The 25401-nt window shown below is 45.5% G+C and overlaps 2 protein-coding genes and 1 pseudogene across 3 annotated transcripts; all 3 read right to left on the reverse strand.

Moving 5' to 3' along the window:
- Positions 1 to 6168: 6168 nt before the first annotated feature.
- Positions 6169 to 7766, reverse strand: LELP1 (late cornified envelope like proline rich 1). Its single transcript, XM_024570127.2, has 2 exons — positions 7669 to 7766; positions 6169 to 6491 (listed from the first exon to the last, which is right to left on the reverse strand). Exon 2 carries the CDS (start codon positions 6472 to 6474, stop codon positions 6169 to 6171), a length of 306 nt encoding a protein of 101 aa, XP_024425895.1. The 5' UTR covers positions 6475 to 6491; positions 7669 to 7766.
- Positions 7767 to 17924: 10158 nt separating this feature from the next.
- LOC128779758 (large ribosomal subunit protein uL11-like) lies at positions 17925 to 21980 on the reverse strand (annotated as a pseudogene).
- A 230-nt stretch (positions 21981 to 22210) lies between these two features.
- Positions 22211 to 24602, reverse strand: LOC112314002 (small proline-rich protein 2E-like). Of its 2 annotated transcripts, none has more exons than XM_045203699.2 (2): positions 24489 to 24602; positions 22211 to 23123 (listed from the first exon to the last, which is right to left on the reverse strand). In XM_045203699.2, exon 2 carries the CDS (start codon positions 23100 to 23102, stop codon positions 22905 to 22907), a length of 198 nt encoding a protein of 65 aa, XP_045059634.2. In that variant the 5' UTR covers positions 23103 to 23123; positions 24489 to 24602; the 3' UTR covers positions 22211 to 22904. The 2 variants fall into 2 exon arrangements, with proteins under 2 accessions (XP_045059634.2, XP_045059635.2); XM_045203700.2 differs by lacking the exon at positions 24489 to 24602 and adding an exon at positions 24006 to 24116.
- Between the last annotated feature and the right edge of the window lie 799 nt (positions 24603 to 25401).

Below are 25401 nucleotides of genomic sequence, written 5' to 3' on the forward strand. Positions count from 1 at the left end.
CTCTCACTTTGCTTCCTCCAGTGTCACCTACAGAAGGAGTCTGAGTCAGAGGTTGTGGGAGGGACTGTGGATCACAGGGTACTGGACCCGGAGGGTACGTGAGAGGCCACCTGATTCTACCTCCGTGTTTTAGCCCAGCATGTGCTTAAACAAGAGGAACAAAATTATTTATTGACTGCATTTTTAAAGATGAGTAAAGTGAGGTGCAAAAATGTTAAGGGCCTTGTTCAAGGTCATGAGGTGAACTCATGTCTAGACAATGCAATGGTCTATATAAAAACATTTAGGAACTTCTTTTTTAAATTGAATTTTGAGATGGGGGGAGAGAGAGAAAGAAAGAATGGGGTGGGGGGAGAGAGAGAGAGTGAGAGAGAGAGAGAGAGGGAGAGACATATTGAGATTTGTTCCACTTATTTATGCATTTACTGGTTGATTCTTCTATGTGCTCTGACCAGAGATCCAACCTGCAACCTTGGTGTATTGGGACAATACTCCAACCAACCCAGCTACTCTGCCAGGGCCTTAGGAGCTTCTCTATAAACTTTAAGGAAGTAACAAAGATGCAGACTAGTCAGTGGTTCTTAACAGTTTTGGGGTGATGAGGGAATATACATATGTACATGACTTCACCTTCAGGTGAGGTCATGGTCCCCAGGCTAAAGACCACTGACATAGAGAATTAGGCCAAATGATGTCCCCAAATTGTTTAGGTTTGATGTTGGTGTTTAATCCTTTCCCTTTCTGAGTTTGGTGCTGGCTCATCTTGGCCTTAATCAAAGTCAAATCCTACACTCATCCAACAACCAACTAATTGTGACTCTGGTTAAGTTGTTTCCCTCCCTGGAGATTAGTTTCCCTACCTAGACACTGAGGTCTATTAAATACCACTTCTGACTTTCATATTCATCGATGCAAAAGTTCCCTTGTCTCCTACTGTGATTTGTGATCTGCCGGGGCCCAGCCTGGGAATGAGGTGGCGGGGATGGCTCTTAAATTTACTTACCTTCAAAGATGTTTGCCCTCCTTCCCTACAACTCCCTCTTTCTCCCTGAAACCCACAGCCTCACATGGCAGATGACAAGAAGCTCTCACTACAGTAGGCAATAGGTGGTAACTCCAAGTGTTGGCTTGGTTCTTGAGTGCTTTTGCATCTTGGCTTCCTAAGTTCAGTTTCCCATGCCAGTGGCTTTTCATCTCACTTTGTCACTCCTCTCTAGACCTGGGTGAGACTTTCCTTCTTATCCTTCAAGTGGAGAAACCAAGACCCCTTCTCCCATTGAGGAGAAACAACTTGCCCTGGCTGCACAGTTGGGAAGGCAGAGCTTGCTTTGGATCCATCTCTGTCATGACAAGCGCTCTCTCTTTACCATGCTGCCTTCTGAGGTCTTGTTGCCTAAGGCCATGGGAGGGCAGGGAAGATCTGTATCTTGTTTGCCTAAGGGGAAAGTGACCAAGGCTAGGGAAGCTTTTCTCTCAGCCCCCAGCCACCCAGATTCAGCTTGTTTCCCCTTTCCCCACCTCCAAATTCTGGGAATGATACCATGTAGTGAGGGTAAGGAGCATGGTGGGTGGGGCTCTTGGAAAAGTGCCTCCAAAGCCTCTGAGCGTTTCACTCATTTACTATTATTGAATGTCCACTATGTTAGGCAGACATTTGTTCTCAAAGAGCTTACAGTCCAGTGTAACCAGATGACCAGAATATGGTGTGGTAAGCATTATAGGAGAGAAAGACATAGAGGTTCTGAGACCACAGAAAATCCAACCAGCTTGTGGGTGGAGGGTGGGGGAAGCTTCTTGAAGTAGGTGACTGCTGCATTGGGTTCAGAGATGAGGACTTGCCCAAGTACATCATTAAAGAATGATTCAGTGGAAAAAGGAAGAATAATAGAGGAGAAACAAGTATAAAGTCACAAAGGCCAGAAACTCTCTGTTGTGTGCCAGGAAATGAAGTTAGCTATTGTGCTGTAAAGTTCTAGAAGGAGACAGAGAAGTGGTGAGATAAAACTAGATGAGGCGGCAGAGGTCAGATCCTGAAAATTTCGCATGAGAGATTAAGTCACTTGAGCTGTTCTTTAGGCAAATAATTGCCTATTAAGGGTTTTAAGCAAGAGAGAGAGGTGTTTAAATTTTTTTAGCAAGACTGCCTTGGCTGGCTTCCATTGGAAGGAGGACCAGAGGAAGGTGAGCTTGGAGCCTCAGAAGCCAGTTCAGAGACTCAGACTAGCATAGGTAAGAGACGATGGGGGCATTTGTGGTGGAAAAAGCCATGAACCCTCAGTCTGAACAGAATTTCCTTTGAGCCTGAGAGAAAACACAGAGCTCTGGATGTGAGGCGACTGAGGTTCCATGCACCTGGAAGACAGGTGGAGCTGCAAATAATTAGTATGCATTTTATGATCAGCTTGTGTCTTAAGAATCTTGGTGATTGACTTACTGTATTATCAACCTGTTTATTTGCTGAGCATCAATAGCTGTGACATAGAGGCAGTTATGCCTTGGCGTTGTCAATAAAGCCTTCCAGGATGGGCTCCTGTCTCTGGCTGGAATGTTGGTTATGTGGAGGCAGGACAGGAAAATAGGAAACATTGGTCACTGGTTACTTCCTGCCATCTTCCCAGTTGCCATTTGCATGTGGAAGTGGGGAATGCATGGAGATGACCTCTACAGTTCCTAGCTTCCTAATACATCCCTGTGTTTCTGGACAGCCTTTTCATAGCACTGGCCCACCTTGCAGCCAGTCGCCTAGCTGGCCTGGTTTGGGAGAATTTAGAAGTTGTTTTGCAAAGTGTCTGTTTGCTGCCTGATTCTTGATGCAAGGAAGACTGTGGTAGAGTCTCCTCTCTTTGCCATCCTAATGGACCCTCAGAACTGATTTTCCATGAAAGGGGTGGGCTTGGTTCTACCCAATCACATAACCTGTGAGCCATCAAGCCCCTGGCACTGCACAGATTCTCAGGGTGCAGCCTCTTCAGGCGCTGCTTATTTATTTATACAACCCTCTTCCACTTGGGGCAGGACCTGGTGACAGCTGCTGGGGCTGGGAGTAATGATGGCATTCTTTAGGGAGGTGGCACACTCATCACATTCTAGCCATCTTCCCCAGAACTGCCTTTGATCCAGCTTTTGGCTGGGAAAGTAACCATTAAGAGATGTCTATCTTTTGTTTCATTTACATGAGAGAAAAAATAAATTGGCAAATGGATGGTTTCACGTTCTCAGAGCTGGCTGCCACCCAGTCTAACTCCTGAGTCCTCAGAACCACCTGGGAGGGCATCAGTCCCTGCTAGACACTGCCATGGAGCCACCGGGAGGCATGGGACAGGAGATCCTGCATGTCTCAGGAGGGCATCCAAGGTGGGAGTACCTTCTACGTGGTGTGTTCTACATGGTGTGTTCAGGTTTAGGAAGACATTATTCCCCCCTCTTTTTTTGTTCATTGAGCCAATGAAAGGACTTTTGGGGTCTCTGAAGTATTCATGGCTATATTATTTTTTCTATTACAAACTAACTGAATACCTAGTAATAAAAATCCAGAGACTAGTGACAAATATACACATTCCACTGGTTACCTGCAACTCTATTGTCCCAAAATAACTAGAATGTTGACAAATTCCCTTCTGTTATTATTATAATTATTATTTATAGAAGTTTTTGGTTAAACATAGTTGCTTTATGATATACATTGAATTGGAGCCTTACTTTCTTCCCCTTTAATACATTTTAATCATCGCGGTATGTTCTATCAAGTAACAGGTCTGAATATATTTAATCAAATCCCTGTTAGATATTTAAATTGTTTCTAAGTCACACTGTGATAATCAGCTTTATATATCCCCTATCCCCATTTTGGAATTATTTTTTCTTATATAGCTTTCAAGACATGGAACAATTGGGCCAAAATTTGAATCATTTTATGCTTTCCATTCTTATTTCCATATTCCTTAAATTATTTTCTGAAAGGATTTTTGTCTATTAAACTCTCACCAACACTGGCATAATCTTTAGCACTGGTACTCTGAGATTTGTTATTTAAAAGTGATCATTAAATAGATGAAAAAGGATGTTGTATTTTGTTTTATTTCTTTCCTCCCTCTTTTCCTCCTTTTTTGAGAGGTGATAAGGGTGGAAGAATTTTCAACCCATTATCAACAGTTGACCACAGGCCCCCTAATGCCCTAAACTAGGCTTCCAGAGGTTCCCAGTGTCCAGGAGATACCTCTCTGCAGGCCCTGGAGTGTGGGTGTTAGGCTCCTGCCATTCCTGCCAGGGGACCAAGACCCCAAGGCCTCCTCATGTCAGAGAAAGTAACAAGCAGTTCTCACAGCTGGAAAATGAGGGGATTGCACACAACCTAAAGGCATTGTCAGCTCTTTTGTCTTAAATGTCTGTTGCTGCAATGACCTTGGTCTGGTGGGGGTCACAGATGTCTTTTCTTGGGCACATTTTGGACTCTCTGTACTCACTGCACTCTTTGTTGTCCTGAACCTTCATTTAGACTCAAAAGGATGGAAAGCTGTTTATGTGCCACGATTGCACATGGAGCCACCTCAGATTTGGCCTCTCATTACCTCTTACTCTGCCAACAGAGAATCCCAAACCTACTTCCACTTGAATGTTGTGGGCTGTAATGGTGTGGGAAAGCTCTTATCCCCTGGATCTCAGGGGTGGGCTCATGTCCTTCTAGCTGTCAGTTTTGTTTCCTGGAAATAATAGGAGCACCTCACGCTCAACCCATTAACAAACTGGGTCTGCACCTGGCCAAGAACCTTACCCCATGGAGGGGGCCCTCGGGGAGGAGGAGACTTACCTTGGAAAGGAGTGGAGACTGACAGAGATGAGGGCGATTGAAATGGTGGCAGTGAGTCCACCCGAAGCTCCTGAAGTTCTGGTTTCTATAGTTTTCTCTTTAATTCTATGCCCTCCTCTTCATCCTAATATCTTTTCCAGCCATTTGAAATGATAGATTCCCTTTGGTGAATTAAGCTATTTGGTGTGCACTCTCTTTAGCTACCTGTAAACAATCCCACTAACATATCAATAGGGAGTATTTTTCCTGTTCATTCCTAATTGAGGTCCTTCCAGATTTATCTTTCTATTTATTTTTTTATACTTAAGTTTTTCTTTTGAAATTTTACAGATTAACAAAAGGTTGAAAAAATAGAGATCCCACTTTACCACTCACTGGAATTCTCTCAATGGTAACATGTTACCTAAATGTAGCTCAGTGTCAAAGCCAGCCAACTGATATTAGTGTAATCTATAACTCCTTTTTCATTTTTAAAAAGAATGCCTAGTCGTGCTTACAGGTGTAAGTTAGAACCCAACTGTTGCATCCTGGGACTTGCAGCCTGATGAGGAAGATTGGTACAGGGCAATTAACTTCAGGTGTGATGTGTCACACCTGGGCAGGTGCAGCGTGCTCCGCTCACCAAAAACTTGCTATGTCCCAGTAAGCCAGGCACTTGACCTTTAACTAGCCACACAAGAGCCCTGTAACAGCAGCACAATTAGCACCATCATTCTTTGAACAGAAAGAAGGAAACTAAGGCTCAGAGAAATTAAGCACATTGGTTAAGGTCACAAAGTAGTTAGGGAGTAGAGTTGGAATTTAACCCCACACAGCCTGTTTTCAATGCTGTGCACAAGCATTAGGCAATGGGACTAAAAGCAAAGGGTGGGGTTCTTTTCCTGAGCCTTCCTGCACCATTCCTAACGTCACACTCCTCTTACCCCCTCACACCCTTTTCCTCCCTCATGCCCACTTAGGTCCCCGGGGTTAGCCAATTTCACAGCCATATTTGTGGCTCTCTTAGGCTGTACTCTTATGGGGGGTGTTCCCTGGGTGCACCCCTCAGAAGACTCCACATCTCTCTATGCAGCAGGTGGGGCCAGAGGAGACACCATCTTCAAAGGCTGTTGATCGTGGAGGGCTGGGGTCCTAGCTTCACTCCCCAGGGATTGTTTCTTGATGGTTTAGTCCTGGAAAACAACAGATAAACCAAAAACTGCCAACCCTCCCCCCCCCCCCCCCAAACAAAACAGTAGAAGCAAGTCTTGCACAGCAGAGGAATGCATTTACTTGTCAGTTCATGGCTTCAGTTGTCAGGCCCAAGATGGTGAACATGTGGAGGTGATGGAGGCATGGGGCTGCGTGGCGCCCTTGGTGCCTCACTCCGGGGGTGGGCAGGGCGGTGGGCATTTGGGAGGACAGGGCTTGGCACAGGGCTTGGGAGGGCAGGGTGCCGGGCATGGCGGAGGGCATGGAGGGCATGGCCGGGGACACGGTGGGGGGCACGGAGGGCACTTCGGTGGTGGCGGGCACTTTTCCCGAGGGCACTTTTCAGAGCACCGTTGCAGCAGCTTCTTTAAACAGCTAGGCTGGCATTTGGTCTCACACTTTTGTTCACATCTGGGGTCACAGTTCTTGGGCTCATTCTTGGGATCACTAGGTTTATTTTTATCATCACTCGACATTCTTGATTTTCTGGGCCCTGCAAAGAAATATGCCACAGGTTGTGTATGGGAGACCACACTGCAAAGTGGGAGGGGGCCAGTAGAGGCTCCCCATGCTTCCTGCCCATCCTTGTTCTCAAGAAAGCTTTCCCAGGATGTGTGCAGGCTCTGGACCAAATTCTCAATTCAGGGCTGTCCTCTTGTTTTTTTAGTGGGTTGGTGACCACATTTCTTGACCTCTCCGTTCTTACTCTGCTTTTTCACTTTTGTCCCCATTTCACAGCCCCTAGCAGGAGTTCTTAACCTAGGGTCCTGGGAACCACCCCACAACCATTAGAACCAAGTTTAACCATGTATTTATGAATATACTTGCTATCTTCTGTAACTTTGTGCATTTTATTTAATTAATTTAAAAACATTCTGAAGAGTCTATAAATTTGATCAGAGTTCTAAAGGCATTCACGGCACAACAAAGGTTCTAAAAGACCCCTGTAAGGCCACCTCCCCATCTTTCTGGAGGTAGAATGACAGGGTATATTGGTAGGCATAGGGAACTAGGCATGTCTTTAGTCCTGTGTCTAGCCTAAGTCTGCAAAACCTCGAGAATTGATCTTTTCACTCAAGGCCTGGGAACAGGAGCATAGTTTCATCCCTACCACGGCTGGGCTCCCCTGAACCACCCTAGAAACTCCTCCCCACAGTGGTTAGGGTAGGAGAGGAAATTAAGGGAGGATATGATGAACTGGAAAATTCTAAATTCTATGAAAATATAAATGCTAGAGCCACAAAATATGATTGCGAGGAGGGATTCCTTTTCACTCTGTTGAGTTTCACCTTGAGCTGGGTCTTACTCTATGGGCATTTTGGCTTCTAAATATGATGGGGCTTTTCAGTTTCTGGCAAGACTTGCAAGTTGTATGTAATTGGTACACCTTGATTTATTTTAACAGTATAAAATAAAAGTTTATCTAATTTAGTCTTAAAATCAGTATTGCTCTCTGAAGATAAAGGCATTAAATTGAACTCCAAAATTGTTAAGAATCTCTCTTTCAAATGATGTTTATCCTTGTTCTTACTACTGCAAGTGAGAGGAAATTTGCCCCTGACTAAACATTGGGGCTATCTCAGCCTAGTTCAATGCCTGGGGTGCTGTAGGTCACTCCCAGAAAAGGAGAGGTAAACGAGGCGGCATTTCCAGTTGTAAATGCAACTCACCCCTTTGTGTTGGTACTGGACTTGACAAGTAGTCAAGTGAGGTGGATGGTATGGCTGTGCTCGGGAAGGTGGATTTTCCCTCTGGTTCCTCTGCCCAGCAATGAGAAAGCCAGTGGTGGTGGGACGGGGAGCCCCACTTGTGACCTCATCACTGCATCATCAAGTAGTGATTGTTGTGTGAGTCCAGAGCCTCCAACTCAAGTCAAGCCCTTGAACAGGAGAATGGACTGTGATTAATCACCCCTGTTGCTGTCCTGTCCTTTCCCTGGGTACCTCAAAATTTGTGCTGGTGAAATCAGGCTACGGTAAAGACCACTGAACCCTAAGGACAGGAAGGCTTCTTGTTGCTAGCAGCAGAAAAGTTCCATTTACAAGTGGTCTCTCTTGTTCCCCTAGCCTTCTCAATTTTAGCTCCTTTGAACTTTCCCCTTCTTTCTCTTTCTAGGACAGCCTCTCTGGATTGATCACAGCCATTTTGACTCTTCTTTCCTCACTATTGTTCTCATATGAGATTCTGAAGCCTCTTTCTACCACCCCAGATGCCCTGGACCAAGTCCAAAGGCTATTTTAGCTCAATGTCTCTGCCTATAATTCACTGTTTGTTGGGATCTGAGATTTTTCCTTTCAATCAGGGAGTGGTCTCCTCTTGATATCCAAGCTAAACAAATATGACCTATTGTAAGAAGTTGAGTTTGATGCTCCTGACTAGGCTTGACCTACTGGGTTAACTGCAGACTCTGTCTTAGAGTAGAAAGGTTTGCCTCTGAGAAAGTTCCTTCTTTGCCTTTCCAAAGGCTTGGCCAGGGTCTTTGTGGTTGGAATAGTGTCGTGTCTTGGGTGGTGGCAGGAGATTGGTGTGGGAAAGGCAAGTGGGGCTCAGACGCACAGAGCCTTGAACTTAGCTTCATCTTGGCAGTCATTCACTGATGAATCAGGGGTGACTTTTGGTTAAAATTGGGATATGACCATGTGTAAGGTATTGAAATATATTTATGACGGCAAAATGTGGGATAGATTGGTGGAGCAAAAGTTGAACTAGCCTGTTCAAAGAAATTCTAAAAATCTCCAAGTGTGAAGGAAAGCAGTGGTGCTGGAAGAAAGAGGGTGCTGATGGGAGGAATGTTATCAGAGAGGAAAATTTATGGGATTTGGTTAATGAAAAATTAAGAAAATTAAGAAAGATAACTCCTAGGTGTTTTGGGTACTTATGGGTGCTGAGGAAACAGAACAAGTTTGTTAGAAGATGGGTTGAGTGTCAGAATGTTGAATGTGGTTGCAATGAAGCATGTGAATCGTTGTTGGAGAAATGGCTCTGGCCCTTGTACCACTGGGCAGATCTGAGACCTTGAGTTCATTTCAGTCCAACATGTTTCCTGAGTGGATGAAGATGAGCTGGTTCAGTGAGAGGCTTGGAGGAGAGAAGAGAAAAGATACGGGGGAGAATGGGGAATCCTAATATTCACAAAGATTGTCATATACAATTGTAACCCAAATAAAAGGGAAGGGTGGGTCAAACTTTAACCCCATGGGGATTAATTGATGTTAGACCCATTGTCTTGGTACAGCCCACTCTTCTCTGCTCATTTTCTTTCCTCCATAATTTTGAGCTCTCTCTCCAAAGCTGTTAAGCAGTTTCCACACCCATCTCAGGAGACCCAGCTCCACATGCTATTCAGCTGTGTGCCAAAGCCAGCAATCTGGATTTGGAGAAGGCAGCCATTTGTGACAGCGGTATCAAAAGATGCGATTTTTGCTGTCGATTTCCTGGCTGTTGTCATCTTTTTCTCCTTTTTTCCTCTCCCATTTCTTGTTCAAGAAAATCCCACCAAATGAAAACACTATATCATTTTTTTAACTTTCATCAGGACATTTGTCCATCATATTTTCAGTCCTTAAAATGCTCCTGTAAGGGTCAAGGCTCTTGGCAGTATTACATTTAGTATCTCAGCTATCAACCCCACCTTTGCCTTATGATTTGGTTGGCAGCTGGCTGGCAGTGAGGCACTACCTAGATGAAATACAGAACAGGCTTTTTGGGCCACTGGGTCTCAGAGGCAAAGAGGTTGAGGGGAGATGAGTGGGTGTCAAAGCCCTCAGGTTAAGAATGAGGACTCTGGAGTCAGGTCCCTCCCTGGGTTCAAATCTTGCTTTCACACTTTACTTGCCAAATGATGCCCAGTAATTTATGTAACCTTTCTAAGTCTCCATTCCCTCACCTATAAAATGTGATAATAATAGCACCCATGCTAACATGTTAGCACCTATGTTAATAGCACCTGTGTTAATATGTAACTTATATTGAGTGCTTATAACATTCCAGGCACATTTGCAAGTGCAAAGCCTACACTGTCATCCATTACACTGCCTCCCTGTACTCAGAGGTTGCTATGAAGATTAAATGGGATTCTACATATAAGGAGCCCCCAATACATGTTTGCTATACATGTGAGTTATTATTGTTTCAGTGCTTTCCTGGCTTTGTCTCCCTTGGCTTGCTGGTCTCTCTTGCTCTCTCTTTCTGATTTTGGCTGTGAAATTCCCCTTCTCTACTACTTTTTCACCCTCCAGCCAAAGTTCCTAGTGGTGTTCCCATGAATATTAGGTATTTCAATGTTACCTGTTAATGAATGATTTCACTTTTGAGCAAGGAGAGCTGATATAAATGTTACTGAGAAAAGATAGTAATTTAAACATTTACTAAGGCCAAAAACTCAGCGGCCCATTTAATGGTTCCTTCAGGTGGCCTTGCAGGCCCTGTATGTCCTTATATTGGGATGCTCTGTTTTTTAGGTGAAGTCTCTCTTTACTGTTTTTTTCTATCTCTCTGTGTAATTCTTGTTGACTAGCAGTACTCACAGGATAGAAGTACTTACAGTTAGAAGACAACTCTATTCCTTCCCTTGATACCCTTTAATAGTCTCTGTGGGGCTGTCTTTTCCCCTCCTCCTGGTATGAGATCTCTGGCAGATGCCATTGACTTTTAGGATGATGTTTGGACAATAAGAAGTTCTCTTGTTCCTTCTGTTTATGCAAACTATCTTATTTCAATAATTGGAAGGCCTATTTCCTTGAACGCTGGATTTCCATCTCTTCCCCACTTGGCCCAGAAAGGAGAGCATCTTATCTATCTGGAGCTTCTCCTCCTCCTTCCTCCCTCATCCAGCTGCCTCTGTGTTGGGAACCGCCCTGCCTAGTTTCAGAAGCTATAACCCCCCATGGTTAAGGCTGAGTGAGAGACCTTGGGACCCTAAGCCACTAAGGAGACAAAGCTTATATTCCTGGCAGGAGCACCACCTCTGCCCACTTTACTTCACCTTGCCTGGCCCCCAGTGCCCGACCGCTTAGGCAATGATGGGTAAGATTCCTCAAGGGAGGAACGACCTAAGACAGGCATGGTCATGAAGGGGGCCCTCAGGGAAGGACTTGGGGGACAATGGAGAAAGGGTGTGATGGACCCTCGCCCCTCAGCTTTGACATGGCCTGAGTACTCATTCTGTCTGCAAGAAGTCTCCTAATCTCTTGGCTGCCTTACTCCCCCTGCTGGACCTAAGCCTGAAACAATGCTGGAGGTGTGTGTGGCCGTGTGCTGGAAAGGGTGGGTTCCCTGGGTGATCAGGCCTGAGAAAGAATGCATAAAATCCTGTGAAACCTGCTTTGCTAATACCCTCAATTTAAATGATTAGGGTCCAAGAATGAAATGAGTTTGTTTCCCCAGTTTTATGGTCCTTTAGCTATCTGACCCTGACTCGAAATAAGCCCTCAGAGTTCTTTGAATGTTATCTATTTGACTATTACTGCCTGACAATGATTGATGAGTTTTCCATATATGCCCTGTATTCCTATGCAAATTAAGCCAATAAAAGCCTGTCAAGGCAAGGGTGGGGCGCTCTCCTCTTGAGACAATGGCCATGCCATCCCTTTTCCTCCACAGGACTCGGTAGTCCATGTGAATTTGTCTCGTCTCAGCCACAACACCGTTGACACTGCTTGTCGGTGACCGTGTCACCTCTGGTTCCAGGATGGGGCCGCAGGGAGAGGAGAGAGAGGGGGCAGGAAGGTTCTTGCCTGACTGATACTGTTCTGAACACCAGATACCCAGGAACTTTCTGGGCTTGGGCAGATGTTTAAAGTTGACCTTTTCTCTTGAGGGAAACTCGAAGGTGTTCTTCAGAGGATCCCTGTTCCCTTGCTGGGGTTTTAATCACACTTCTTCAATATTTGCAAACATATCTCTTTGGCTGGCTGCCCACAGCTGCTGTAGCTCCTGGGTGGTTGGCAGCTCTCCCAGAATCTCTGCTGGGATGACCTCACCACCAGGTGGCCCTCTTGGATGGGACTTTACTTGGCCTGAAGAGCCAGCTCTGCTTTTTCCGTGGGCCAGATCTGGTCTATGGGAAACACTTATAATCCTTCCCTTTTGTTGTTCTTTAATTACTCTTGGTAACATTTTCCTGATGTTTATGTATTTTCGCTCACTCATTATGTATTAGGTGAGGAAAGTTCTGTGAGGTCTTCATGTACCTGGGTCAGTATTTTTCCAATTTGATTTCACTGCAGGATTTGACAGTGTTGTGTCCTCTTTTTTATCCCTTTCCTGTTGGGTTCCTCTGTTGCCTGGCTGGTGTCCCATTTCTCTGACCTCATCTACCCTCCTTCATGACTTCTTCCCCCTCTGCTCAACCCTTCAACCTCACCTGGTCCCTTTTACTTTACACACTGGCTCCCAATCTCATTCCCCACCATTACTGTAACTGCCACCTTGAGGTCCAAGCGTTAACATCCATTGGATGTACTTTGGTACCTCAAACTCATCTAAAAAAAAATCAGAATTCGTCACCTTCCACATCTTTTCTTGTGAGCTCCACCTTGTGAGTATTGTCCCAATTCACTCCGATGTCTAAGCCAGAAACCCAAGGTCATCCCAGCCACTGAACTACTAGGATCTGCCAATTCTAGTTCCTGAATCACAGGCTCAGGATCCAGGCTGGTGTTTGGGGGCCCCAGTGAACATCTCTCAAGTCAGTCTCCAATCAGCCCCACAGCCACTGCTGTTGCCACTTGTCTCCCCAAGTACCCAGCTCTAATTCATACCCCACATCACTGTCACAGTGAATTTTGTAAAACAAAAGATTTTACCTTCAAATTTAAGACGAGGCTCAAGGTGGTTAGTTGGGTCTACACAATTCTTTCAGCTCATTCTTCTATTTTGACCATAGATTCTGGGGCTAAACTACTTGTGGTTTCCTTAAAACATGCTGGGATTTTCTGATTTGGTGCTTTTTCTCTGCAAGTTAAGTCCTCCTTCCTCCTACCTTGAACTTAGAGGAAATGTGTCCTGGGCATAATTTATTCCCTCAGAGGCTGTTAGTTTCCTGAGCCAAATTCATTCTGAGATTTTTATCCCTGTACTTTGTAATTATTTATCTCCAAATTTCTCATCCTCACATGATGGGCTAGTCTAGAGATCAGGAATCACTTATTGTTTTGTTTTTTTAAAAAATAATTTTTCAATTATAGTTGCTATACAATATTACATTAGTTTCAGGCATACAACTCAATGATTAGATGTTTATATAACTTACAAAATGATCCCCCAGTAAATCCAGTTCCTACCTGGTATTGTACATAGTCATTACAGTATCTTTGACTATATTCCTTATGCTGTGCTGTATGTTCTTGTGACTATTTTGTAAATGCCATTTGTACTTCTTAATCCCTTCACCTTTTTCACCTAGTTCCCAACTCTCCACCCCTTTGGCGACCATCAGCCTGTTCTTTGTGTCTTTCAGTTTGTTTTTATTTTGTTGGTTCATTTATTTTAGGGGCTGCTTATTTTTATCTCTGTATGCTTTACCATAGTGCAGTGCTCAGCACATCTTAGTTACTCAGTAATTAATGCTTATTATCAATAAACAGATGCAATCATATTAGTTCAGTAGCTTTGTTATTGCTCTTTCAGACGGGAATGTCCTCCCCCTTGTTGTCTGATTAATACTTATTTTATTTTCACCTCCCAGTCTCATTTTGAAAACCCTGCCTTCCACACAGACCTCCCTGGTCCCTGGCCCTCCTGGAGATGAGATACCATTTCTGAACACCCTTAGGCACTCCCAGGCCTGGTACCCTTGCCTATGCTGCTGGGAGGTCATGGCTGTGCATTCTGTCTCCCACACATGCAGTGCCCTGATCCAGGGAAGGGCCTTCTTATTCTTCTTTGCATCTGTAGTGCTGGCCCAGGGCTTGATATACAAGATAGTCAGTGAATGCTTGGGAAATAAATGAACAGATATAAGAGACAAAATCTAGCAGGGTAGTTAACTATCTGCCAGAGGAGGAAGAGCCAACTTCATGCAGGTGGAGGTGATAATGAGGAGACCTAATATCTCCAAGGATCAGCTTCTATCATCAATGTGGCCATAACAGCCCAGAGACCCTAGATAGGAGGCAGCTTTGGGCATTGAGACTGGAAATCCAAGCCCACCCAGATCTGTCCAGGACACAGCCTTCATGTGGTCCAGGGTCCTGCACAGACATGGACTCACACAGCAGGCTCTGCCTAGAGGCCTGGTCTCTCCTTCCCTGGGGGCAGTGTCTCCCTTGCCATGAACCTCCCCCCAACTTCCAGCACCCACAGAGCCTCCCTGCCTGGGGAGGCCTTCTTCAGGAGTAATGGGAGGACATGAGCACAGGTGGACTTGGGAGGGTGGCAGCTGGACATGGGGGCTGGGAGGCAGTGGGTAGATGGGTTGTTTTCTTGAGCAAAGACCCCACCTCCCTCTACTGTGACCCATATTCTCCTCAGGGCTCTTCTGAAAGCTTCCCAACCAGCTTCTTTTCCTGTGCTCCTGGGACTCTGTCACCTTTCCCAGGTCCCCAAGCAGGAATCAACTGACCATCCTGAGGACATGAACACCCAGCTTCTTTACACTTCTTTCATGGCACAGTGTTTTGGTTCCAGGCCATTCCTACTGACCTTCCCATGATCTGACCCCCTTTGAGCATGTTTTTGTTAGGGACAGAGCCCCTGACAGGCCCTGGTTCTCTTTGCCAGTTTGGCCTTGGGCAGCCACAGGGTGAAGGTTTTGTCATCTGCCATGATCAGTGGGGGCTGCTGGGGCTGGCCATCATGGCTATGAGCCAGGTGGGAAGGCCCAAGGCTTTGAGAATAAGACAGGAGGAGGAAGAGACAGGGTCATCCCTGGGAGAACTTGGTACAATCTCTTCTCCCAGCTAAAAGTGCTCTTGCCCTGTGTCTTAGTTAATCCAGGAAAGATGTCCTATCAGCAGCAGCAAAAAGGCAAAGCTCCTGACAGCCCCCTCCCCAGATTGCTGTGCCCTGCCCTCCTCAGGTCCCTGTGTCCTGCCCTCCAGTCCCCAGCCAGCAAAAATGCCCTCCTGTTCAGATGCCCCTGTGCCAGCAGGAATACACACCAAAGCAGAAGTGACATCTCTGAAGCCCCCACACCTTGACCTTGGGCACGAAGCTGCTGTAACCTCTCTGTCTTCCCTACACTTCTTCCTTCCAGCAACTGCAGGGAATACCACATGGTCCCAGGAGAATCTACCTGTCAACTGACTCAAGGAGAATGACAGCTGTGTTACCAGGTTTCTCAGCAATTATTCAACTGGTTCTCTCAGCTTCAACTTCTAGAAACCAGCAGTGAACAGACTGAAGAGCCTTGTTACCAAAGCCTTCCCTGGAGCCATACAGGCCATGGTTCTGTATCTGCTGTGACAAAGACAGGCCAGTTCCTCCAGCTGCTTCCTGCAACCTCTCCTGCCTCCATTGACCTGGGATACTCAGGATGTGGGCAGTGTCCTCCTTTGCCTCTGCCTCCTGCTTTTTGAAGTTTTGAGAAGCCAATATCTTTTAAGTAACTGATTTAAATAAGTAACCAAGTTCCCTTTCTTCTCACAATGTAATCTTCAGTTTTCTGTTACCTCCCTGATCACTTCATCTCCAAAGACACTTACTCTGTCCCTGAGCTTGGACATGCCCAACCCTGTGATGCTGTGACCTCTTGCTTCCCACTTCCTTTGATAAATTCAGTTGTTCCTTTGTGGGTTTGACTCTGCTCATTGGCTGTTTCTGGGAAGGGAAGGGGAGAATGTCACTGGTGGGAAAGGAGGGTCCTGGGCAGGGAAGCAGAGCCTGGAAGTGTGTGGGTGCTTGGACAGTCCACTAGAGGGTGGTCAGGAGGCCACAGGAAGGATATTGGGGGGTGGGGGGAGGGGGTATTGATTCTTGGAAACTGGGGCATCCAGATCCTCATCTGCCCTCTCAGTCTGGGCCCACGCTGCCAGGCAGCCTGCCCCAAGTCTGCTGAGAGCCCCAGTGACTTTCCTACTTTCCTCAGGCAACTGTAGCAGCTAGGGAAGGTGGGAAGTTTGGGTGCCAGAGGTATAGGGTGCTGCTAGGCTGAGCAGAAAAGTTTTCAGGGCTCAAGGGAGGTGACTTAGAGCTGAACCCTTAGTTGTGAGCCTGTCTCGGGAGGCACTGTGGGTACAGGTCTCTGTGCTAGCAACAGACTCCATCGTGCTTCGAATCTAAGACTCAGAGAATTCTGGGATTTTCAATTAGAACAATATTCTTTCCATAGATGGACTTGTGTATTATATGTGGATCTACTTTTATTCTGCTCTAAAATTTCTAGATAATCAATAACCATCTACTGAGCACCTGCTATGTGCTGGGTCCTGGGCCTCACCCTGGAGACACACAGAACATGCTAGGCCTGTTTTAATGTGGCCCACTGGTCTACCCTGAAGGAGGATAAGCAAATGGGTGTACAGAGCTGTTAGTCAGGGCTTAGTGTCAAAGAGCAGAGAGTGGAAGAAAACACATGGAGGAAGGTACTCCTGATCCTCAGGGGAGAGCCAAGACCATCTTTCTAGAACCTGGTCCTGAGTATAAATAGCGGGTTTCCAGATAAACACAATCATGATTTCCTTTGTTCAACCACCTTTCCATTTTGTTGCCTCCCCCTTCTTTGTCTTCAAGTCATTAAAATGGTTGTTATGACACAGATTTTTATAACTTTAGGATTTTTGTCCTTGTCCTAATGAACTTGTCTGGCCAGCAGGAGACAACGGGGAAGGTGGAGGTGGCAGAGCAGGTGGAGGGAAGTCCTGCCTCAGTGGGTCTGTACAGCTCTGAGGTGCAGCCCCCTGCAGGGAGCATGACTGTTCTGTGTAGTTCCTGGGGCAAAATTTGGTAAATGTGGGAAAAAGGCCCATCATGTCCAAGCCATAAAGAGATTGTCAGTCCTCACCATGACCCCTAGTGCCAGGGTTCCTACTGAAAGTTGAACTTCCTGGCTCAGGAAGTATTCAGACAGTTTGTGAGAGATTGAAGCCTTGTTGAACGGATTCAAATCTGTTTAGATTCCATTCATTGCTTTTTGGGCTCCTTAACCAAGTCATTTTTCACGATGCCTATGACCCCCAGTTATGATCTTAGAAATAACTGTGGCTTTCCCAGCTCTTTGGGCCTTCCCAATATGCTATCCCAGCATCCAGGGACTATGTGGATTTGCCCCAGCAAGGAGGTCACAATGGGACACCAGATTCACAATGATTCACTGTCACTCTCCAACAGCCACATATTTGGCCTGGTCTAACCTGAGGATTCAGTGGAGACATAATAGGGGCGGCTATCCCCTGTCTTTCAGGTGTTTGAAGCCAGCCAATCTCTGTTGTTCCACTAGGCCTAAGGTTTTACTTTTGGTTTATAATCTAAACCAAAGGGGGAGGTTGAGTTCCAGGCACTAAATTTATTTTGTGCTTCCATAGAGGTCCTTACCTAAGGGAAAGGAGCTAATTTGTTGATTTTTCTAGTAGTTGGGATTCTCTGTTCCAAGATTAATCCCAGGATTGGTTTTGGTACCACTAACTTGATTCCTGAGTAAGCATAGGTCAAAATTTTAATTATCACCTGACCCTGATATTGGCTTGGTTGGAGATCTCACTGCTGCAATGAAGCATTAAAGCTGTGAGCTTCCTCCTTTGTCTTCTCAACTCATACCTGACTTCATAGTGATGCTTAATACCCATTTCTAGGAGCAGAATCGACAAAAAGTTGGCATTTGGTAAGTCCTTGTTGGGAGAAGTTGTAGGTTAAAACTCTGATATATGTAGGGGACAATAATTGAGTTAGTTTTCATTGATTGTTTTCGCTACATGAAATGCCTTTCCATTTTTATTTTTCTTTTTGATTGTCAAATGATCTTTAATTGAAATATTTTCCTTTGTAGTTCTTAACTAGCTGGGCACTCCACTGCACCACTATTGATGTCATCTATGATGTCATGAGGGTGGTGTCCATCAACACTGCAATCTAGAGACTGGGCAGTCCCCAGGATCTCTTTAATGGTTTCAGAGAGTTCTCCAGCTGAAGATCGGTAGCACATCTGCAGGCAATGTTGACAATGTCATCAAAGGTGATATTTCCACTGCACTTAATGTTTTGTTTTTGCTTCTGTCTGTGTCTTGGCAGTTCTTTGAGGGCTTTGATGGTCAGGGCATGGACAGAAGGTACTACCTCAATTGGAGCCTGCTCTTCTGAACTGTTAGTTTCACTGTAATCCTCAGACCCTTCCAATCACTGGTTGCTTTGGCAATGTCATTAGCAACCATTTTGGAGACAGACCCAAGGAGCCCACCTTGGGGTTCAGAGCGGACGTGGCACTGACTTCCCCATGGGTGTAACTCAGATATATGACTTTGATCTAGTTGGGGCCGAACTTTGGTGACAAGGTGGAAGTGGTTGGTGTCGTATGAACCAAGATATGGGGCAAAGAAGAAAGATGACCCTGGGCCTCCTCCAAGCCAGAAGCCAAAAGTCCTTTCCTTCCATTGAAAAAAAAAGATTTTATTTATTTTTAGAGAGAGGGAAAGGGAGGGAGAAAGAGAGGAGAGAAGCATCAATGTCCGAGAGAAGCATAGATCAGTTGCTTTTGCATATGCCTACAACCCAGGCATGTGGCCTGACTGGGAACTGAATGGGTGACCTTTTGCTTTGCAGGATGACACCCAAACCACTGAGCACACCAGTCAGGGCCCTTTCCTTCCATTTTTGATTATCAACTTTCAGTTCACTCTGCACACTCACTAGTGTCTCACCCTTTAGTGTCTCACTAATCCTGGCTTCTCCACCAAGTCTGCACTTCTCCCATACCCACTCATCCCATGCATGCTTGGCACCCCATTTCACTCTCTGGACTGACTGCTGTCTAATAGCCAGTATACAGGTCTGTTTCCACAGCTGCCTTCTCCCCAAGAAGGACTAGTGATTTCTCTAGTGGTCCTGGGCTATTTTCCTCTGTACCACAGCACCCAGCTCAGGATGAACATGACAGATGCCCAATAAATTGCTGTCATTTGATCAGATAAGACATAACAGTAAAATTAAGAGATGAAAATAATGAAATTTCCAGAAGTTAAACATTTTAATTTATGAAATCAAAAGGATCACATTAATGAGTAAAGTCTGAAATCTTCATTGCAGCATTAGACTTCCTGGATTCTATGCCTTTCTCAGGCCTTGACATTCCAGGAGCCTCACTGAAGGGATTGCATGGTTGACAGTCTCTTCAGGGTAGACCCCAGGCAAGATCAGTTCAAACTCCAGGCTCCTGGCTCGGAGTCGAAGTTCCCACCCACAGAGTCTGCAGCACCTCTCTCTTGTCCAGCGCCCCCTACAGTCCTGGTGCTGGTGTCTCCATTGCCTTCACTTCCCACCATTTCCCATTTCCAATTCTCTGCCTAGTGGGTCCTTCTTCAGGGAAGGGAGACTGGGGAGGGAGGCAGCTGGTGCTCCTGTGGAATAATGAGGGAAGTGCTGTGGTCCAGTATGGTGTTCCTTATTTAGCTGCACATGTAATTCACTGTTCAGTGGCTCATGACTGTCCTCAGGGTCTTTTTAAGGACTTCCCCTAAGGCAGAGATTTTCAACCTTTTTCATCTCATGGCACCCATAAACTAATTACTAAAATTCTGTGGCACACCAATAAATATATTTTTTGCTGATCTGACAAAAAATAGGTATAATTTTGATTCATTCACACCAGATGGCTATTGTTGTGTTGCTATTGTCATTTTTTAATTTGACAATCTAAGGGAAAAGAGGTCAGTGCCACTGACTGAATAGTCAGGCGTTGTGTGTTTCAAACATTTTTGCAGCATGTGCTAAGGATTACCCTAAGGATCTGTTGCCTGCCCAGATTACCTCTTCCTGGAAGGAAACATGCTCCCATTCCCTAGGCTCAGCAAGACAGCAGAGTCAGGAATGGTCAGAGCTGTTGCTTTTATTGGATGGAGCATGAGAGACAGAACAGCCTCTCAGAGATTCCAGAACAGACTCAGGGCAGAGTGAGGGGTCAGCTGTCTTACAAGGGGAGGAAGTGATTAATAGAAAATGACATTGTTGGGACTGAGGGTAAGGAAAGTGTGAAGAATTTGCCATTGTTTAAGGTAGTTTTGCTTTCTTAAATTTTCAGGAAAGTTAAAAAAGTTTGTTACTCAAGATCCCCCCAAATGGTGAAACCCAGAGGCACAGAGAGCTGAGGACAGACAATTCTGTACTTGGAACCATCTTAGTCACCCAGCAGGGGGCAGCAGTGGTGGTGGAGGCAGCCGCTGGAAGAACTGACTAGTCTTGACCACAGACAGAGAATGGAGAAGGGGCTTGGCACCCAGGAAAGGTGCCTAAAACAATCTCTACTCTTTCCTGAAGGAGGAGCTCGGAGGAGGCTGATGGTGGAATTAGTGGTCTGTGAAGAACTTTGTCTTCGAACAGATGGAAGGTAACTTCTGGTGTAGTGGTATTCTCCATTGATTCTGGAAGAAGGAGACTGAAGAGGGGTAGGGGGCAACTAGTGGCCAGCTATTTGAGGGTAGGGGGTTTTGGAAGACCCACTTCCACTTCGGTGATCTTCCTGTCAGCATGGGGAGGGGGTGGGGGAGAGGGGCTCAAGGACCTGGGAGAAGGCTGACAGGAGGATGTGCACTGTTACTGCAGCAAGACATCAATCATGGGTTGAGGATAACCTGCAGGGACCAGGAGACAAACTTTTGATCTGTATCAACAATAGTGGAGAAACTGAATTCTGAGCACTCACATGGAAGAAGTGCCTTCTTCCTACCCACTTCCTCATTCATTGGGACTAAGATCTTCCCATCTTTCTCATTCATTGCTATGACCCTCAGCCCACTGTAGCCTCCAAGGACAGGCTCTCAACCAAGGGGAGTCCTCTGGGGCTGCGCTAAGATGTTCCATGTCTGCCCAAACCTATCTAGAGGGTTCTGCCCTCTGGAGGATCATGCTTCACATTGCAATGATTCAGAGAGAAAGCAAGACTCACAATCTCAATCCTACTACAGGAAAAAATTGGTCTGTATTCTCTCTCTTCCACACCTACTCTCAATTGTTCTTGAAATTCCTTACTGTTCAGTATTTTTTTTTCAGGTAACGGTGATTTGCTTTTACTTATGAAAATAAGAAGGAGACTACTGTGTCACTGGTGGGTAAAAATTTGGGAAATACATGGAATATGATTAGATTCAAATTTCCATTGTCACTGAATATGATTAGCTCCTAAGGAAGGTCTTCACGGTGGCACTTAGGAGCCGCGGTAAGAACCCAAGGAGTCATCCTACACTCTACTTTCTCCCTCACTTACTATGTTCCATACCTCACCTCAGCTTGCACTCTGCACCATGCTGTACACTCTTGTCAGATTGCATCTAATGGTCCATGAGGTGCATGTCTGTTTCCACACTCCAGCAGCCCCTTGAAGATGGCTGTCTAGAGACCTCATTCTCTTCTCTGTATCTCTAGGTTTTATCAGTTCCAGATACTGTATTTGTGCTCATCAATGATTATGGAGTGAGAGACATAAATAACACCTCCAGTAACTGAGACTGAAACCAAAGGAGAACTTCCTTCATCTTTCCACACCTGTGTTACTGTGCTGTCTCAGGCTCACGAACACTAGAGGCCTGCCCTACTGTGACTCACTTGTCCAGTAGTTCTCAAAGTGTAGTATGAGGATCCTGGGGATTCCAAGATGCTTTCAGTGGGCTCCACAAATAAAAACTATTTTCACAGTGATATTCAGATGTTATTTGATGTTTTCTCTCATTTATTCATGAATACACAGTGGAAATGACATAAAGACTAAATGGCATATGTTGGCATCTTACTCTGACAGCTAGTACACTGTTACTTGTGTATAAAGTGTTTTAAAATTTTCAGTTTTAATTTTTAACATAAGAACTATCAATAGAGAAATTTCACTTTACCTCCCCTCCATGGTGAATCCTTCTCAGGAAAGGACAGATGCTGGGAGTAGAGGTGGGCTTGGGAAACAGTTGGCCCTTTGGGACACCAAGAATGGGTGACCAAAGAGGAAAAGGAGACCTGCTCCTGATTGTCACCAGGGTCCTTCCAAGGATGTTCCCAGTCTTTGCTTCCTTTCTCAGGTCCCAAGTTGTCCCTCTGTTGCTTTCTCCCAGACCCAGCAAGAGAGCAGAGATATGCCAATCAGGGATAAAGACTTTTTGTTGAGAAACATGGAGGAAGGAACATCATAGATCATGGAATGCTTTCAGTGCATTTATGGTCCAGAGGGAGGGGTGAACTTTGTTAGGGATTTCTGCTCTAGGATTCTCCTAGAGCAGAAATATAGACAGAAGACCCCACTGCCTTCACCAAAGAGTGTGCAGTTGTGTGTGAAGAACTCTGGAAAACTCTTTAGGGGTTTAAACAGTTTTCTTGTTTTAATGATGTTTGTTTCTGGAAACCTTTATGAAACTGTTGAATCAGAGAAAGGTAGATTGCTGAGCAAGGAAATCTGTGTCCTTGTAGTGATCACAAACAACCAGCAGGAGGCAGTGTGGTAGAGGGGACAGCAGCTGGAGAGTCTGGCCTGGTTCTGACCACAACAGTAGGTGGAGAAGAGCAAGAACAGGTCTGGCTTCTAGTGAAGGTTTTGAGAATATGGCACTTCTGTTGGAATCACGTGGTTTTCTGGGAGAGGAGCTGGGAGGAGTCGTTGACTTGAGAAAGAAAAACCAGGAGACTATGATGGTCTTTTTCTTCTTGAGTCTGATGAAAGGCAGCATCTTCTAGGTTGTGTGTGTTCCTTGTTATTGCTGGGAGTGAGGGGATGACAGTGCAAGATGACAAAGGGGCAGAGAATCTTCATGAGCAGGTCCAGAGGGTGGCTTCAGAGGTGTCACTTCTGTTTAGGAAGGTATTCCTGCTGGCATGGGGAGCATGTAACAGGGGGACATTTCTGCTGGCTGGGGGGTGGGGGACATGGCTCAGGCACCTTGGGGGGGCATGGTTCAGGCACCTGGGGAGGGCAGGGCACTGGAGCCTGGGGAGGGGGCTGGCAGGGGACTTTGCATTGTTGCTGCTGCTGGTAGGACATTTCCCCTAGGTTGAAGATAATCTGAAGTAAAGAACAAAAACACTTTAGAATGAGACAACATCACTGGAGATTATTTTTAAATCAGCCCAAGGGAGAAGCATCCTCTCTCACTACTTCTTTCTTTAATATCAATGCTACGACGACCTATTTTACTCATTCCCAAGACCACCCACCCCACAGAAGCCTCCATGGACCACAGTGGCCAAACAAAGATGGTTTTCTTGGGGGCTGCCCCGTAGATGCCCAGTGTTGCTCTGTCTGCCCCACCTGGAGTGGTTGTGCCTGGGCTGTGCTCTGTGGAGTGTGCTCACACTGCAGTGAGTCAAGGGAAAGAAAAGACTGGAAAGTATCAGGAAAGCATGTCTGAAGATAAAAGGTAAAATGTCTTTGGAATAGTCATCTTAAAATCAGGATGGTTGGGAAATGACAGAGCATATTTTAAATTTTGTGAGACCTGTTGATGCAGAGAATCTAATCTGGAGACATTAGATTGTATTTCTTCCAGATACCACAAATATTTCCTTTCTCTGGGACTGTGCCCCTATTCATCGCAGAGACATTGCTTCCCTTACTTTGTCCTCTTCAGCAATGGCTCTAGACTTTCTGTATCATTCCTGACTACTTTAAACCTGATCACTGCTTCTTCAGGGGTAATTAACGTCCTTTTTCATTGACTGTCTGGAAGAGTTAGAATTGGGGCAGAGTCAGAATCGGTAGGAAACCCAGCCTGGCATCCAGCTCAGATCCTCACTAGATAGCTCATCATCTATCTGGATTGGAAGTGTGGAAATATTCAAGACTGGGGGTTAGGAGAGCTAAGTTCTGGCCTCAGCTTGATCAATATCTGTTTGGCTGACCTGGAGCTTTCTCATTTATGCCTTTAAACACATTGATCATAAGTACCTGGTTTTTAGAACAGTAGTTGGTAAACTTTTTCTGTAAAGGTTCACATAGTAAGCATTTTTGGCTTGTCAGGTCAAATAGTCTCTGTCACAATGATTAAACTCAGCCACTAGTGGTAAAAGCAGGCATAGATGATGTGTAAATAAATGAGCATGACTATGTTCCAATAACATGTTATAAAAATGGGTGGTAGGCTGGGTTTGGCCTGTGGATCTTAGTTGACTGACACCCGATTCAGACCCCTGACTTTCTGCATTGTGCTCTACCTCAGTTCTCCCTGCTCACTATCTCTCCCACCTGGTCTTTATTTTCTGGTCTGTTTTGCTTGTCTCTTCCTATTGCTACTTCTGGCCATCTGCTTTTCCTTTACTGTATCCCACCCCAAACCATAACCCTACACGATCTTTTCATTCCCTACAGTAGGAACACATCAATGGCTCCTTCAAGGGCTCCTTGTCCCACAGAGCAGAGCCTCCCACTCACCTGCCTGTCTGGGCTGTTCCAAGTCTCAGGGGTTCAAGTGCATGAAGAAGCCCAGTGCAGGGGCCTTTTATCCTGGGCTCAGCCTGCCCAGGAAGAAGCCAAAGGGGTTTTCCCACCATTTCCTGCTGTTCCGAAGTCTCACAACACTTGCCAAACTTCCTCTTTGCACACAAAACTCCAGTTTGGCAGCTTTTGGGTGGGTAAAGCATTTCTATTTCCTGGGGAAATATTTAGTATGTGTGTGCAATGGGTGTGGCAGAAGGATATAGGGATACATGCATCTTCTTCAAGTGGACCTGATCCTTCAGTGGAGTTTGGGTGGATACAAGGAGACCAGAGGAAGGAAGTCCTTGGGCTGGAATGCCCAGATATAGAGTCTTTTGTATGGGTGCCAGACTGGATTTTAACACATTTCACATTCTATCATAGTATCTCCTCACATCTTCTACAGAGCAAATGAAGTTACCATTCATGGCTCCCTCGCCACTCACACCACCTCTAGCACTGATATTTTCGGTCAAATGAAATTAAGCTCATTTATCCAAGGATCACTGAGCAACTACTAGGGGCCAGGTCTGTGAGTGGGGGAGAGTACAAAAATGACTTAGACCCAGCCCAGGCCCAAGAAAACCTTGTAGTCTAGTAGGAGACAGATGTGAGCATGCAGAGTGAAGGGACAGTGAAATATGGTAGACATTTGATCAGTACACTCTTTGTTTGCCCACTGGAAGTTACACGAATTCCCTGTACAAGAGGATTCTCCTATACAGGGGATTCTTTCCTTTTCTAGAGTCCTGAGCTCTAGAGCTTGGCTTAACCCTCCTCCACAAGTGTCACACCTTCCTGCTCCCAGCTATCCTCCATGAAGTGAAATTGCACTCTCTTCTTGCCTTCATCAAGACTGATTAACACA

The sequence above is a fragment of the Desmodus rotundus genome, chromosome 12, assembly GCF_022682495.2.
Source record: "Desmodus rotundus isolate HL8 chromosome 12, HLdesRot8A.1, whole genome shotgun sequence".
Lineage (NCBI taxonomy): Eukaryota > Metazoa > Chordata > Mammalia > Chiroptera > Phyllostomidae > Desmodus > Desmodus rotundus.